General features: G+C 38.3%; 1 protein-coding gene across 1 annotated transcript in view; it reads right to left on the reverse strand.

The window, feature by feature from the left end:
* Positions 1–2,537: 2,537 nt before the first annotated feature.
* The window catches only part of LOC100925760 (disintegrin and metalloproteinase domain-containing protein 10-like), a 49,726-nt gene continuing 35,364 nt past the window's right edge, over positions 2,538–16,899 (reverse strand). The window contains exons 12-16 of the mRNA XM_031947787.1: positions 14,497–14,680; positions 9,459–9,558; positions 7,269–7,489; positions 3,478–3,574; positions 2,538–3,340 (exon numbers count right to left, since the gene is read on the reverse strand). Coding sequence (XP_031803647.1) covers positions 3,198–3,340; positions 3,478–3,574; positions 7,269–7,489; positions 9,459–9,558; positions 14,497–14,680 — 745 coding nt within the window. The 3' untranslated portion in view covers positions 2,538–3,197. The remainder of the gene's footprint in view (positions 3,341–3,477; positions 3,575–7,268; positions 7,490–9,458; positions 9,559–14,496; positions 14,681–16,899) is intronic.

Genomic DNA, 16,899 nt, shown 5'->3' on the forward strand with positions numbered 1-16,899 from the left:
CAGTGGATCGAGCGCCAATCCTGAAGTCAGGAGGATCTGAGTTCAAATATGACCTTAGACACTTAACACTTCCTAGCTGTGTGACCCTGGGCAAGTCACTTAACCCCAATTGCCTCAGGAAAAAAGAAAAGAACCTGGAAATTGAGTGGATGCTCATCAATTAGAGAATGGCTAAATAAGTGATGATATATGAATGTTATAAAATATTATTGTTCTATAAGAAACAAACAGTAGGATAATCTCAGAAAAACCTGGAGAGATTTAACATGATCTGATGCTAAGTGAAGTGAGCAGAACCAGGAGATCATTGTACACAGCCACAAGATTATATGATGATCAATTCTGATGGACATGACTTTTCAACAATGAGATGATTGATGCCAGTTCCAATGATCTTGTGATGAAGAGAGCCATCTACATTCAGAGAGAGAGAACTGTGGGAACTGAGGGTGGACCACAACATAGCATTTTCATTCTTTTTGTTGTGGTTTGCTAGAATTTTCTTTCTCAATTTTTTCCTTTTTGATTTGATTTTTCTTGTTCAGCAAGATAATTGTATAAATATGTATACATGTATTGGATTATACATTTTAACATGTTTGACATATATTGGATTACTTACCATTTAGGGGAGGGGGTTAGGAGAAGGGGGAAATTGGAATAAGGCTTTTCAAGGGTTAATTGAAAAATTATCCTTGCATATGTTTTGAAAATAAAAAAACTTCAATTAGAAACAAAAAAAAAAAAAAATAAATTACTTCTCAGATCTCTGGATAAGTGAGGACTCCATAACCAAACAAGACATAGAAAGATTCATAGACAGTAAAATGGGATAATTTTAGTTACATAAAATTAAAATATTTATATACAAACAAAAACTAGAAGAAAAGTGAGAAATTGGTGGTGGTGGGGAATCTGCAGCAAATTTCTCTTATAAAGCTCTCTTTTTCAAATATATAGGGAGCCATTCCTTAATTGATAAATGGTCAAAGCATATGAACATACAATTTTCAGAGGAAGAAATTAAAATTATCTATGAAAAAAATGTTCTAAATTACTAGTAAGAGAAATACAAATTCAAACACCTCTAAGGGACCACCTCAAACCCATTAGACTGATGAACATGACAAAAAAGGAAAATTACAAATGTGGGAGGGAATGTGGAAAAATAGAGGAAGGTTTCAGGAAAACCTGGTAAGAGTTCTATGAACTGTTAAAAAGAGCAGAACCAGAAGTTTACACAGTAAAACCAATATTATAAAGACTTACAGAAAGTTAGCAATTCTGATCAACATAATGACCCACCATAATTTCAAAGGACTCATGATGAAAAATTCCATCCACCTCCAGAAAGAGAACTGATAAACTCAGAGTGCACAGTGAAATATTTTTATTCCTTTTCCCCGCCAGAATGTTGCTACAGAAATTTGTTTTGCATGAGTTTTATATTTTTTGCCTTCTCAATGAGTATTAGGCTGGAGAAGGGAAAGAATCTGAAACTAAAGATAAAATTGAATTTTAAAAATTGTAAAGAACAAAACCTACGAGTTCCTATGAGAGACATTCCTATCAGTGGCCTAGCCTGTTAACCTTTCCTCACCTTTGATTATGAACACTCATGATTCTACAGGTGCAGACTGCCTTAGTGGATAGAGAGCTTGCTGTAAAAGTCAAAGTTCAGGTTTCCACCAATGACTGTGTGACCCTTGGGCAAATCATAAAGTACTCTGTGTCCCATTACAGAGTAAGTGCTGGTCAACTTGAAATTCCCAAACCAATGATATCACAGTTCAAAATTGTTAGAGCTACCAGGGACCTCAGAAACCTTATCTAGTCTCCTTATTTAACATAGAGAAAAACTGAGGCTCAGAAAGGATGCATGAGTGACATGTCCAAAGTCCCAGGCAGAATCAGAGCCAGAGGTGGAGTTCATAATCCAAGCCTTCTGGCTCCCTGTTCATAGCCCCTTCTACAACGCCCTGTCTTTCCCAAGATAGAGGAAAAGGCTCTTCTGGGATCTGAAATAGCTATTTCTCACTCGTAATAAGAACTTCTATACATAGCCCTAGACACACGCAGTTTACTTCCCCAAGTTTGTGTTGAACATTTACTTGTGTGCCCAGCATTGGCCTAGGAGACAGAGACAAGAAGTAAAAGATTTAGTCCTTTCCCTGAGGGAGCTCAGAGTCCAGCTTGGGGATACTAAACATGAGGATGAGACAAGGTAGGATAATCTGGCAATACGGAATAGTGACAGAGTCCTGGCTGTAAAGGCAGGACCTTCTCTAAATAATGTCACTGCTGTGTACTCTCAGTCATTGAGCCACTGGGAAAATCCTTATTGAAGGAGGCTGTGTCTCTAAAGGCCCTCCTATCTCTAGGACACATCCTGTGTCCTAAACATCCACCTGGCCCTGACATCCTGGGTTCTAAGGGCCCTCCTGGCTCTGACATCCTGTGTACTAAGGGCCCTCCCAGCTCTGACATCCTGGGTTCCAAGTGTCCTCCCAGCCCTCATTCTTTTTTAAGGTCACTACCAGCTCTGATATTCCAAAGACCTGAGTCCTGATGTTATATGTTGTAAAGTTTCTCCCAGTAACAACAAATTATTCTAAGGGCCCTCCCAGCTCTGATATCCCATGTTTCTTCTAGTGCTGACATTCACGATCCTAAAGGATCCTGCCAGTTCTAAATCCATATTTCCCTTTAGATTGTGAACTTGTTGAGGGAGGAGTGTCTTTTGCCTCTTTTTGTATCCTTTAACCCTTCGCTCAATCCTTAGAATGTTTATTTACTGTCTAAATTCTATGAAAATTGTATGATCAGTGAAGGCTTCAAGGAAGGGTGATCCCAAGGGGCTGGGTTCTGAAATTCCACCTTGCGTCCTGCTAGCCCAGATTTCTTATCCTAAAAGAATTAAATATGCATAGAGAATTTCAGGAAATGTTGAAGTTGGACACAGCTTTGGAAACCAACGAGTCCAAACCCCTTCATCTTACAAAGGCAGGAAACTGAGGCTTAGAGAATGTAACTGCTTTGACTAGGATCTCAGATTTAAGTAAATGGTAAAGAAGATAATGCATCCCAATCCTATTTTTCTCCAGTATGCTCCACTGCTTTGATTCTAGGCCCTATGGATAAATCCTTGTTTCCTTCACCGATGAGTCAGTGGGATGGCACCATGGGCAAGGCAAGGCTCACTGTCCCACTGTGACCTGCTCAATCCTCGTCTCCTCCACACAGGTAGTCTCAGTGTAGAATTCAGCCCACTCCCAATGGGTCACAGTCAGATGAGACTGTGGCTTGACCAACTCCTTGGCCCTGCTTGTCATTTCCATTCCTTAAGGAGAGAGAAAGGGAAAATAGATGGAATTAAGGGGTCAGAATTTGGAGGTAATTGCCTCCCATCTTCATCCTCAACTTGGGATTCCCAATCAGACTTGTGCTTTATTTTGATTTATTTGTTTTTTATTTTACCTGTTTCACTGTCTGCGGTTTTTCCAAAAAAGAACACAGTGAAGGACATCATTGCCGCTATAGTCAGGATGGCCAGCAGAATGGCCCACCAGCGAGTCTGAAGGGAAAATATTCAGATTAAAATTTTTTTCAAAACTAATTACTCATCACATGAGATTGATACTGCAAGTAAGTAATATAATCCCCATTTTGTAGAATAGAAAATTGAGGTCCAGAGAACTGACTCAAATTTATAGGAATACAAGTCATTCCCCACTTGACAAATGGTGAAGGGATATGAGCAGACAATTTTCAGATGAAGAAAGGAAAGCCATTTCTAGTTATATGAAAAAATGCTTTAAATCACTATTGCTCAGAAAATGAAAGTGAAGATAATTCTGAGGTTAACGTCACCTCTCAGATTGGCTAAGATGACAGGAAAAGATAATGATAAATGCCTCTTGGAAGGGATGTGGGAAAACTGAGATATTAATGCATTGTTGATGGAGTTGTGAACTGATCAAGCCATTCTGGAGTGCAATTTGGAATTATGGCCTAAGGACTATAAAATTGTACATACTGAGAGAGGAGGATCCACATATCCAAAAATGTTTGCAGATGCTCTTTTTATGGTGGCAACCAATTGGAAAATGAAAAGATGCCCATTGATTGGGGAATGGTTAAATAATTTATGGCATAAAAAGTAATGGGATATTATTTTTCTATTAAAAAATGATGAACAGGCTGATTTTAGAAAGGCTTGGAAAGATTTGAACTGACACTTTCTGAAGCAAGCAAAACCAGGGAAACATTGTACACAACAAAAGCAGGATTGTATTATGATCAACTATGACAGACTTGGTTCTTCCCAGTAGTTCATGATCCAAGGCAATGCCAATAAACTTTGGATAGAAAATGCCATCTGCATCCAAAGAGAGAAGTATAGAGACTGAATGTAGATAAACACAAACTATTTTTATCTTTTTTTTCCTTGTGATTTTTCCCTTCTGTTCTGATTTTTCTCTCCCAATGTGATACATATGGAAATATGAAAAAAATGAATGTATATGTTTAAGAAAAAAGTTTTTACATATATTTGGATAAAATGAAAATTAAAAAAAAACTGCATACCCTTTGATCTAGCAGAGCTACTACTGGGTCTGTACCCCAAAGAGATTATAAAAAAGGGGAAAAGACCAACATGTGCAAAAATGTTTGTGGCAGCATTTTTTGTAGTGGCAAGAAACTGGAAACTGAGTGGATGCCCATCAATTGGAGAATAGCTGAATAAGTTATGTTATATGAATGTTATGGAATGTGATTGTTCTGTAAGAAATGATAAACAGGATGAGAGAGGCCTGGAGAGACTTATATGAACTGATGCTGAGTGAAATGAGCAGAACCAAGAGAACATTCTACACAATAACTGATCAGTAAATGGTCAACTATGATGGACTTGACTCTTTTCAACAATGAAGTGATTCAAGGCAATCCCAATAGACTTGGGATGGAAAATGCCATCTGCATCCAGAGAGAGAACTATGGAAACTGAATGTGGATCAAAATATAGTATTTTCATCTTTATTTTTTTTTGGACTGGTTTGTTTTCTCTCGTGTTTTTTCCCCTTTTTGGTTTGATTTTTCTTGCACAACGTGCTAAATATGCAAATATGTTTAAAAGAATTACAGATATTTGACTTATATAAGATTACTTGCTGTCTCTGCAGAAGATAGAGGTAAACAAACGAGGGAAAAAATTTGGAACACCAAGTCTTGCAAAAATGAATGTTGAAAATTATCTTTACATGTATTTGGAAAAAATAAAATACTATTGAAAATTTAAAAAAAGGAAAAAGAAAGAAAATTGAGACCCGATGATGTATTCTTGTCAAACCTCAAACCTGGGTTTTCCTCCTAAATAAATGTTACCAGACATGACTGGGGAAAATCACAAAGCCATCCTTTCAGAGACAACTGCAAATTTATGTCATTTACTCTTCATAAATTTCTCTTCCTGTGCTTCATCTTAGCATTGAAGTAACTCTAGGGACTGGAATGTTATAACGCCCAGCAGAGTTCTACCTCTAACAGTTTTTAAACATGCTGGAAAGGCTTCAAGAACAAAAACTTGTGTCTGGTTTCTGAGGACTAACATAGATACCTGGGGACAAATTCATCACTAGTAAGTAAGGCAGACACTTGGTGATAGGTTTTTTTGGCTACTGCAACCTATGAAACAAAAAATACAAAATAGACCCCAGTTCTATGCAGCCCGTTTTTTCTCCTGCCATGATGGCTGTACAGTGATAAAAATCACACTTTTAAAGACTATTTCTAAATATGAATTTAACTTTGTCACTCCACATGTGAGATTTTCATTAAATGACTAGTGAGTGGAAAACTGAAATATATTAATCTTAACATTTTCACTATCCCTAAAATGCAGAATGGGAAGTGACAACTATAGGGAAAGATGACTTCCAGTTTCTCTTTGCAAAGACAAATAAAAGATTTGGTGGATTTTGTTGTATTCTGCTTTCTAAAAGCAGGTATTCTGAAGCATGACTTCTCTTGTGAGTGGTGTGAGACTGAGGACATAGGAGTGTGAATAAGACTGAAGACATGGGAGGTAAGAAAGTTGACAAAACAACAGAGCTGGTTGGCAGGTGATGAGAAAACTGTAAGCCAGGTGCTGAAATTATTGCGGGAAAGGGAAAGGAGAGAGGGGGAAATCTATAGAGGATAGCAACAAAACATGGAGAGGGTGGGGGAAACTTTAAGGGGGGGTATGGGGAGGGTCTGAAAGCAACAGTGGGGAGCAGGGATCATTTTTTTTGTATGTCAGAGTTGTAGGAAAAGATACAGCCAGCATTGGTGTGGATGCCAAGGGAATTCTGAATCATGGTAACAGATAACAGAATATATGACTAGAAATCAGATAATGAGAATTTAAAATATAGAAAAGATGGGGTCTTAGAGAGGCAGGGGAGTTTCATAAAGTACTAGAGTCATAGAGACTGAGGGCTTGGGCAAAACCAAAACAAAATATAGAGACATAAAAGAAGCACAAAAAATTGAAACAGTTAACTGGAAGACCTTATATTTTTTAAACCAAAAGGCAGAAATGAGGATACTGTGATCAGCTAAATATGGAGGGAATTATTGGCTTTCCAGTAAAATAAAAAAAGGAAGCTGAAGATTATTAGAGGACAACTATATAAGAATGTGGCATGGAAATTTCAGAAAGAATGTGCAAAGTAATAATAAATAAGATGCTAATAGACATTTTCCTTTGAACTCTTGAAGAAATGGAGTCTCTCTCTCTCTCTCTCTCTCTCTCTCTCTCTATATATATATATATATATATATGTGTGTGTGTGTGTGTGTGTGTGTGTGTAAATTTTTTTTTTTGATGAGGCAATTGGGGTTAAGTGACTTGCTCAGAGTCACACAGGTAGGAAGTGTTGTGTGTCTGAGGCTAGATTTGAACTCAGGTCCTCCTTACTTCAGGGCTGGTGCTTATCTACTGTGCCACCTAGCGGCCCCTGGAGTCATTTCTTTTTTTTTAAATTTTTGTACCTGGGGCATTTGTCATCAGCAAGGAAGAGATCCAGATGGAAAAGGGATTCGCTGATGACATCCCTCTTCTCCAAGCTAGCCCTTCCAACAGGGGAAGTTGAAATATCCTGAGTCTTCTCTTCATATATATATATATATATATATATATATTTTTTTTTTTTTTTTTGCTAGAGCAGAAAAAAGATGGCAGGAAGATTCCCAGAGCGGGTGAGCTGCCAGCTGGGAGCCCTCACCTTCATCCAGGCAGCCGGGTCCTCCAGCTCCATGAAGCCTACGATGGCATTTTTCACTCTGGCCATCGGCCCATCCTCGTCCACCAGGCGGCAGATGTGAAACTTGTCGCAGTAGCCCTGGCGGCCCTTGCACGCTGTGCCGGGGGTCAGTGGGACCCGGCTGCCGTTGAACTCGGACCTCAGCAGGGAGGATGTGGTGCTGGCACAGGTCCGGGGCCGGCCTGTGGGAAAGGTAGGGAGCCAGGCTTGTGGAGGATCACTCTCCCCGCCCTTTGCCATCACAACTCTCTGGAGCTGTCCGTGGTACTGGGGAAAGGGCCTGGAATCTGGAGACCTGGGGCTGGCGGTCTCACTGTTGTTAAAGGAGCCAACATCTAGCACCTACTGGATGCTGGGCGCCATGCTGAGCACTTTACAATCATCATCTCGATTTATCCTTACAGCCATCCTGGAAGGGAGGTGCTATCTGTTTCACAGAGGAGGAAACAGGCAGATAGACTTGCCCAGGCTTCCTTGGTCAGTGTCCCAAGGTTGGATTTGCCTTTGGATCTCCTGACTCCAGGCCCGATGCTCTGTCTACTGTCACATTCAGCCTCCCCTTGTACTATGGTCTTGGAAAAATAATTTTCCCTTTTTTATCTCCATCCGTGTCATCACTGCAGTCATTATTATTAACAGTAGCTGAGTGGACCAATGGATGGTGCACTGGGCTTAGAATCAGCAAGATCCTGGGGTCAGATACTTATTGCCTGTTTGACGCTGAGTAGGTCACTTCATTTGCTGCCTCAGTTTCCTCATATATAAAATAGGAAAAAAGAATAGCACCTCTCCACCCTTGCCCTGGTTGTTATGAGGATCAAATATCTATAAAGCACTTAGCATAATAACCTAAGTATTAGCTATTACTATTATTAACAGTAGACCTAACTGCACATACTAACCTCTCACCCTGATTACTCATCTTCATAAATCGTAGAAGACCTATTCAGTGCACCGCAAACTCACTTTGTTTTGTTTTGTTTTTCATAAATATATTTTGTGACTGCCAGCTCATCATTAGGCCTGTCCAGCCATCATCCCATCCCCGTGTTACATGCCTCAGTCTTTTACAGTTTTTGGTGCTGTCTTTTGCAGCACTTTGCTAATGCATTCTCCTCATGTCCACTATCCCACGGCTCTCTAAGGTTTTAAAAACATCATCCCCATGACAGTCCTATGAAGTAGATTTTTAAAATATCATGATTCCCATTTTAAGTTGGGCAAAACAAGGTCCCAAGGACACAAGGAGCTGGTCATGCAGCCAGAATGGGGTAGGATGAGGGTGGAATTCAAAACCAATATCTAGAGCTTTTTCCTTTTCCCACTCCTGCTCCTTCAGGCCTCCTTTGGTCATGAAGTACTCCTGATATTTCTATAGGACAAAGCTCTTTTTTTGCATTCATCCTCTGATATCAGCCCAAATTTCCACCTTCTGCACACGTTCATGCTTTTAAAATCAGAGCTGGTCTGAGGAGTTCTTGAGACAAAAAGTGGAATTAAATAAAATTAATTCCAGAGAAATTAAGTGCCTTGTTCAAGGCAGTAAAAGGCAGAGCTGGGATTTGAGACCAGGGCTTTCACTTCTGAATCTTGGACTAAATATCTGGGTCTAAGATTCTAACTATGACTACATATGACTGTATTCACCTCTCCCACATTCTACCTTCACATCCCTTCCTTTCATGCATCCACTCCGCATCTCATTTCCCAAAGGCCTGCAAAGGCGAGAAGTCAGTAGGTGACCACAGGATAAATGTCCTAAGGATAGTGCAGACCCACTGTCCCCATACCTGGTTCCCAGTACTAGCCTCACCCCTGGCTCTCAACTTCTGCTGGAAGGAATAGGATCACACAAAAAAGACATTTAGTCACTTTTAGTCACTCAGAGTATTTGGAGCTCTCTTCGCAATGTTAAGTTTTACCTCCATAGCACTTAGAATATTTAAAAAGAATGAATTTCTGAAGAAAGCTTTGCTGGAGTTATTATGAAGGAGAGAGGAAGTGACTGTTAAAAAGTTAGCTAGTAAGTGGCAGAGCCAAGGTCCCCCTTTTCCAAATCCAGGTCTCATCTCCTCACCCCAGGGATTTTAGTGATTACAGACTATGCCATTCTGCCCAAGATGGCCCTAGGGATTCCTGCCCAGGAGATACCTGGCTTCTGGCAGCAAAGGTGGCACTGCTCCCATGGGGAGATGCTGACACATTCACAGGGTTCCAAACCATGGTTGAGGCACAGAGAGCCTCTGCAGCTCTGTGGAAACAGAAGATAATAGGATTGAGAGTTGGTAGAGACCTCAGGGATCTAGGTTATTTTATAGTTAGGAAAAGGAGTCTGGGAAAAAGGGAACTGACTTGCTTATGGTCACACAGTAGCAGAGAAAGGATTCAGACTGACTTTCAAATTTCATATTCATTGTTCTTTATATGCCACAACGGAGGTATTAGACCAAGGGACTTCTTAATTAATACCAAACCATCAAGTACAAACTCCTCAGCCTAGCATGCAATGTGACCCTCCCTTCTAACCTACATGAGCTCAGAGTCCCCAGGTCTTCCCTTATATCTCCTATCCAGCATTGTCTGCCCATATTGCAGCTTGGAAAGGGATTTAGAAGAGCCTTGTTGAATTGGATCTGGGGGAGATGTAGCACAAAGAGGGAACAGTGTCCCAAGGACACTATTTGTGATCATAGCACACCATCAAAGCTTCAGAGTTGGTCAATTGGCCATAATTGATCTCTCTCCACTGTATTCAAATGGTCTTCCTGCCCTTGCTTAAATGCCTCCAATTTGGGAGATCCATCACTTTCTAGTCAACCAATTCCATGGTGAGAAATATCTCTTTGTGAGAAAGCTTTTCTGACATATCTAAATCTTCCTTTTTGTATTTTACACTCCTGATCCTGCCCAATTCCTCTGTGATGTGATAGTATTTCAGATGCTGAAAGATGGTTATCTTCTGCCCATCTCCAATGTAAATCCCTCCACTTTCTTCAGCCTAACTCATAGAACATGAAATTTGAAAACTCTTACCATTCTAATTGCCTTCTTCAGGATGCTCTCTAGCTGATCACTGAAAGGTCAAGTGATTTGTCCAGAGTCATATGTCAGATGTTAGACTTAAACCTAGGTTTTCCTGGTTCCCTTCTTTTTTGGCATTTAAAGTACTTTACCATTTAAAGCCTACTTTCCTGGACATGTTATATATTATTTCCTTTCATGTACTCAGTAGTACTACCAAACTGGTCTTCTCATGCACAATGCTCCATCTCCTACCTTTCTTCCTTTGAACTGGCTGTCCCTGTGCCTAAAATGCACTCTTTTGCTTCTAAGAACAACTTCTTCCCTTTAAGACTCACCTTGAGTATGCCCTTCTGCACAAACTTTTTTTTAGCTCTCAATGCTCTTCCTCCCCTAACAATCTTGTTTTTGTTGCATATATACTCTGCATACATGTACACATTATCTCCCCTGTTAGACTATGAGCTCCTGGAAGGCAGGGACCTTTTCCTTTTTGTCTTTGATATACAACACTTAGCACAGTAGATAGTGTGTTATAAATGAGGAACAGCTCTGGATTTTCAAGTAATTGGAGAATAAGATATAAGAAGATATATTCTTTATAGGAAAGGTAGGAAGGAATCAGTTTATAAAAGCTTTAAATTGCCAATCAGGATTTTATTTTATATTTAATCCTAGAGGTAAGAGATCACTAGTAGATGGATTGAAAAAGAAGGATTCTGAAAAACAGAGAAGGAATGCATTCCCACCATGCAGGACTGTTTGTGTGGTGGTGTAGGATGCTGATCAGCCATGTCCAACTCTTTATGACTGCATGGATCAGCATAGCACACAAGGTCTTTGATCCTCCACTAACTCCTGAGACCTATCTAAGCACATACTCATTGCTTTACTTAGACTATTTATCCATCTCATTCTCTGTCATCCCCTTTTCATTTTACCAATGAGCTTTCCTAATATCAAGATTTTTTTCTAATGAATTCTGTGTTCTTATTAGTATTTAAGGTTCACTGTTGGTATTTGGTCTTCCAGTCTGAATTAATTCCTCTAAGTATTGCCTGATTTGACCTCCTTGTTATCCAAAGGATTCTCAAAAGTTTTCTCCAGTGCCACAATTCAAAAGTATCAATTCTGTGTTGCTCAGGTTAATTTATAGTTCAATTTTCACAATCATTCATTGCTACTGGAAAAACCATTGATTTGACTATATGAACCTTTGTCAGTAAGGTGATGTTTCTGCTTTTTAGTCTGCTGTTCAGATTTGCTTTAGCTTTCCTCCAATAAACAAGTGTCTTAATTTCATGACTGTAGTTCTGTGCAGTGAATATAAAATCTCACTGCTTCTATTTCTTCTCCTTCTCTTTGCCAAGAAGTGATGAGACCAGTTGCCAAGATCTTAGTTTTTTTGATGTTAAGTTTCAAGCCAACTTTTGCATTCTTCTCTTTTACCTTCATCAGGAAGTTTCTTAATTTTTCACTTTCTGCCATCAAAGTAGTATCATCTATATATCTAAGATTGTTGATATTTTTCCTGGCAATCTTAATTCTTGCTTTGGATTTGTCCAGCCTGGCATATCACATGATGTACTCTGCATATAAAATAAATAACTCCTTTTCCAATCTTAAACCAATCAGTTGTTCCATGTTAGGTTCTAACTGTTGCTTCTTGGCTTGCATTCTGTTCTTTGGGAGACAAATAAGATTATTTGGCACTCCTATCCTTTTAAGAACTTTCCACATTTTGTTGTGATCCACACGGTCAGAGGCTTTAGTGTATTCAATGAAGCAAAAGTTATTCTTTCCATGTTATGACTTTCTCCATTGTGGTTTTGATATATTGTGGGTTAGCATAAGAAATTAAAAGATTTTTTGGTAAGTTTTACAGAAGCTACAGATGACAAGCAAAAGCCAGCAGATGACACAGAGCCTATGATCAATAATTAACCCAAATTTTACAATAATATACAGTGAACATCCCATAAAATAAAAAGGAAAGATTCAGACTTTTCTAATATAAATTTTACAAGGATTTTCTAGATTATGGGAGCAGTAGATGTTTTTCTCAAACTCTCTTGCTTTCTCCTTAATCCAGTGAATGCTGACAATGTGATCTCTAGTTCTTCTGTCTCTTTGAAAACCAGTGTTCTGTTCTGGTAGTTTTTAGTTCACATGTTGCTGAAGTCTAGCTTGTAGAATCTTATGCGCAACTTCGGTGAAATGTGAAATAAGTAAAATTTCTTAGTAATTTGAACATTCCTTGACATTGCCCTTCTTTAGGATTGGAATGGAAGCTGATCTTTTCCAATCCAGTGGCCAGTGGATTGTTTTCTAAATTTGGTGACATATTGGGTGCAATACTTTAATATCTTCTTTTAGGTTTTTAAATAACTCAGCTGGAATTCCAACACCTCCATTAGCCCTACTATTAGCAATACTTTCTTCCCCCCACTAATAGTATTTTATTTTTCTTAATATATGTAAAGATAGTTTTTAACATTCATTTTGATAAGAATTTGTATTCCAAATTTTTCTTCCTTTCCTCTTCCTTCTCCAAAATATAATCTGCTTTAGGTTAAGTATGTGCAATTCTTTTAGAAATATGTCCATATTTGTCATGTTGTGTAAGAAAAAATAGATCAAAAGGCAAAGAAAAATCATGAGAAAGAATGGAATAAACTAACAATCAAGTGAAAATTCTATGCTTTGATCCACAATCACTCTCTCATAGTTCTCTCTCTGGATGTGGATGCATTTTCTGAATCACCACATATTAACAATACTTCCTGAGGCCCACTTCACTTCCTTCTTCAGGTCATTCAGACACTGTTGGGCTTATAGTGGTTATCTTGATGTTAAGATCTTTCTTGTATAGTTCTTTTGTGTATTCTCGACATCTCTTCATCTCTTTGACTTTTCTAAAGTCCCCACCATTTTTGTCTTTTATCATCCCCACCTTTCATGAAAGTTCCCTTGATTTCTCTAATTTTCTTGCCGAGAGATCTCGTTTTTCCCCATTCTGTTTTTTTCCTATTTCTTTGTATTGCTCACATAAGGAAACCTTTTTATCTCACTCTGCTCTGTTCTCTGGAATTCTGCATCCAGTTGTATCTTTCCTTTTCTCCTTTACCTTTCACTTTCCTTCTTCAGCTACCCGTAAAGTGTCGTCAGATGCCATTTGGTTTTTTTTTTTGTTTGTTTGTTTTTTTGCTCTTCGTTTTCTTTGGACTGTTTTTTGTTGCTTCCTCCTGTACGACATCGTGAACCTCTGGCCGTAGTTCTTCAGGCTCTCTGTCTCCAGATCCTGTAAATCTTGTCATCACCTGCATTCATTCAGGTCACACCTAGGAGGTCCGAGACAAGCACTAGGGGAGCGCCATAGAGCATAGAATTTCCATCTTTTGATTTCCTACTTTAGCATCTGAATCTCCTATGATGGATGTAATAGTTTTTTTTTTTTTTTAAAGCATTATTTCTGGATGTTGTAGAACTTCCTATAGTCTCCTTTTCCAGCAGATCACCTTTTGTCAGAACTCTCCTCTGTTCTGTGACCTGTCCATCCTGGGAATCCTAGACAGCGTGGCTCATAGTGCCATTGAGCGAGGCAAGCCCCTCTGCCATGAGAAGACAGCAAGGGGTGGGGGGGAAGTAGAGGGAAGGGTCTGTGTAAAGAGGGAGACAAAACATATAAGTCATAGAGTAGTGGCAGCTCAGCTGGAGGAGGAAAGTGAGACAAAGGTGGAACAGTGGGCCGCTGCCAAGTGTGGAGGGCATTAGCCCCCGGCAGCGAGGTGACACAGGAGCTAGAGAGCTGGACCTGTGTGAGGGTGCGCAAGTCAATTCACTATCTGACTCAGTTTCCTCATCTGCGAATTAGGAACATAAGTAGTCCTTCCCTCCAAGAGATGTTGTGATAATCAGATGAAATATTATTTGTAAAGTGGCTAGCACACAGTAGGTGCTGAATAGATGCTTATTTCCTTCCTTCAGGTAGAAAAGTTTATATTCTGTCATTCAGATACTAGGAAGCCACTTCAGACTGTTGAGCAAAATAGATAGAGTTAGACATTAAAAGTCATTTTGGTAGATCTGATAAGGATAAATTAGAGGAAGATAAAGAGAGAAAGACCAATTAGAAGGCTCTCTACTACAAAGTTGAGACCAGACTCACCCCATCAAGGCAGATCTTAGCTCCCATGAGACATGGAGTAAAGTTGGCCTTGGGTAGCGGGACAGGGCAGTAGGCGGCGTTTCCCAGGCAGGTGCTCTCCCACAGGCACTCTGTCTCAGATTGGCACAGCTTTCCCATGGAGAAATATTTGCAATCTGGGCTACAGCAGGGGCCTTGGCTGGGACTGAAAGATGAAATATATCACTATGTTATCCAGGGCCCAGATATAAGCCCTGCAGCCCTAGAACTGGAGGCCCTGAACAGCTACAAACACAATAATACTTCATTTTTTTCAGGTACCACAATTTATTTAGCCAAGTACAAATAGTTGCATACCTACTTTGTCTCTAATTCTTTGCTATCTTTTAAAAATAATTTTATTTATCTATTTTTGTTACATTTTAAGGTCTGAACTGTCTCCCTCCCTCCCTTCCCACCTCACACTAGAAAAGGTCACCCTTTGACACAGATACATATATATGTAGGTATGTGTGTTTGTGTGTGTGTATGTGTATATGAATATGTCTATCAGTTCTTTCTCTGAAGGTAGATTGTAGCAACTTCCTTCACAGATTCTTTGTAGTTGATTTGCGTATTCATAACACTCAGAATAACTTAAGTCATTCACAGTTAATTCTTCAAACAACATTGCTATTGTTGTATACTTGGTTCTACTCATTTCACTCTTCATTATTTCATGCAAATCTTTTTATGTTTTTCTAAAATCAACCACTTCATTATTTGTTACAGCACAGTAATATTCCATCATAATCACATACCATAACTTGTTTAGCCATCTCTTAATTGAGAGGTATCCCTCAATTTCTAGTTCTTTGCTACTATAAACTCTTTATTTGTGGCATAAAAGCTGCATAAATATTTTAAATCATATAGATTTTTCTCCTTTTTTTCTGATCACTTTGGGAAAAAGACTTTATAGTAATATTTCTGGTCAAAGATATTCAATTTTATAACTTTGGGGGCATAATTCCAGATTGTTCTTCAAAATGGTTGGATCAGTTCCATTAAGAGTGCATTAATTCCTCAATTTTTCCACATCCCTTCCAACAGCTATCATTTTAGCCAATCTGATAGATGGAAGATGATATTTCAAAGTTGTTTTAATTTGCACAATCTTTTTCTAAGAAACTCTGTAAATTCCTCTTCCCCAGTTTTCTGCTTTTCTTATAATCTTGGTTATGTTGGCTTTATTAATATGAAACTTTTAAAATTTAATGTAATCAAAATTATCCATTTATCACAATTTTCTTTCTCTCTTATTTATCCACAAATTCTTTTCCTATTCATAAGTCTGACAGGTAATGTGTTCCAGTTCTTCTAATTTACTTATGATATCTCCCTTTATAGATCATTTTGGACTTATCTTGGAAAATGGTATAATTTCTGCCAGACTGCTTCCTAGTTTTTCCAGCAATTTTTACCAAGTAGTGAATTCTTATCCCACAAGCTTGAATCTTTACATTTGTCAAACACAAGGTTATTATAATAATTTACTATTGTGTATTGAATGTCAACTCTGTTTCATCAATCAACCTTTCTATTTCTTAGCCACTATCAGAGAGTTTTGATAATTACTGTCTTATAATAATTTAAGATCTGGTATTGCTAAGCCATCTTCCTTAATATATTTTTCCCATTAATTCCTTTGATGTTCTTGACCCGCTTATTCTTCCAAATGAATTTTGTTCTTATTTTTTCTAACTTGATAAGATAATTTTTTTGGTAATTAATTGGGATGGCATTAAATAAGTACATTAGTTTAAGTAGAGTTGTCATTTGCATTATATTGGCTCTGTCCACCCATGAATTATTATTTCACCAATTAGTTAATCTGGCATTTTTATATAAACTGTGTTTTATAATTATGTTAATAATTATGTGATTCTTGGGTTTGTCTTGACAGATGTATCCCTAGGTGTTTTATGCTATCTATGATTATTTTAAATGGGGTATTTCTTACCATCTCTTCTTTTGTTGGTAATATACAGAAATGCTGATGATTTTTGTTGGCTTATTTTATATCCCGCTACTTTGCCAATAATTAATTTTTTCAACTAGCATTTTAGTTGCAATTCTTTTCTATCATAAAAAATGCTGCTATGTATATTTTGGTGAATATGGGGAATTTCTTCTTTTCAATGGCCTCATTGAAATATAAGCCTAGTAAGAGAATCTTTGAGTCAAATGGCATAGACATTTTAGTCACTTTATTTGCTTAAGTCCAAATTGCTTTCCGAAATGGCTGTACAGATTCACAGTTCTACCACCAATGCACTAATTTGCCTGTCTTCCCACAAATGCTTTAATATTAATAGTCCAATGACTTTTTAAATTAACTCTCCTTGATAAGTTTTCTAAGTCAGTTCTCTTCACTATGGGACC

This window comes from Sarcophilus harrisii, chromosome 1 (genome assembly GCF_902635505.1).
Source record: "Sarcophilus harrisii chromosome 1, mSarHar1.11, whole genome shotgun sequence".
In the NCBI taxonomy this organism is placed as follows: Eukaryota; Metazoa; Chordata; class Mammalia; order Dasyuromorphia; family Dasyuridae; genus Sarcophilus; species Sarcophilus harrisii.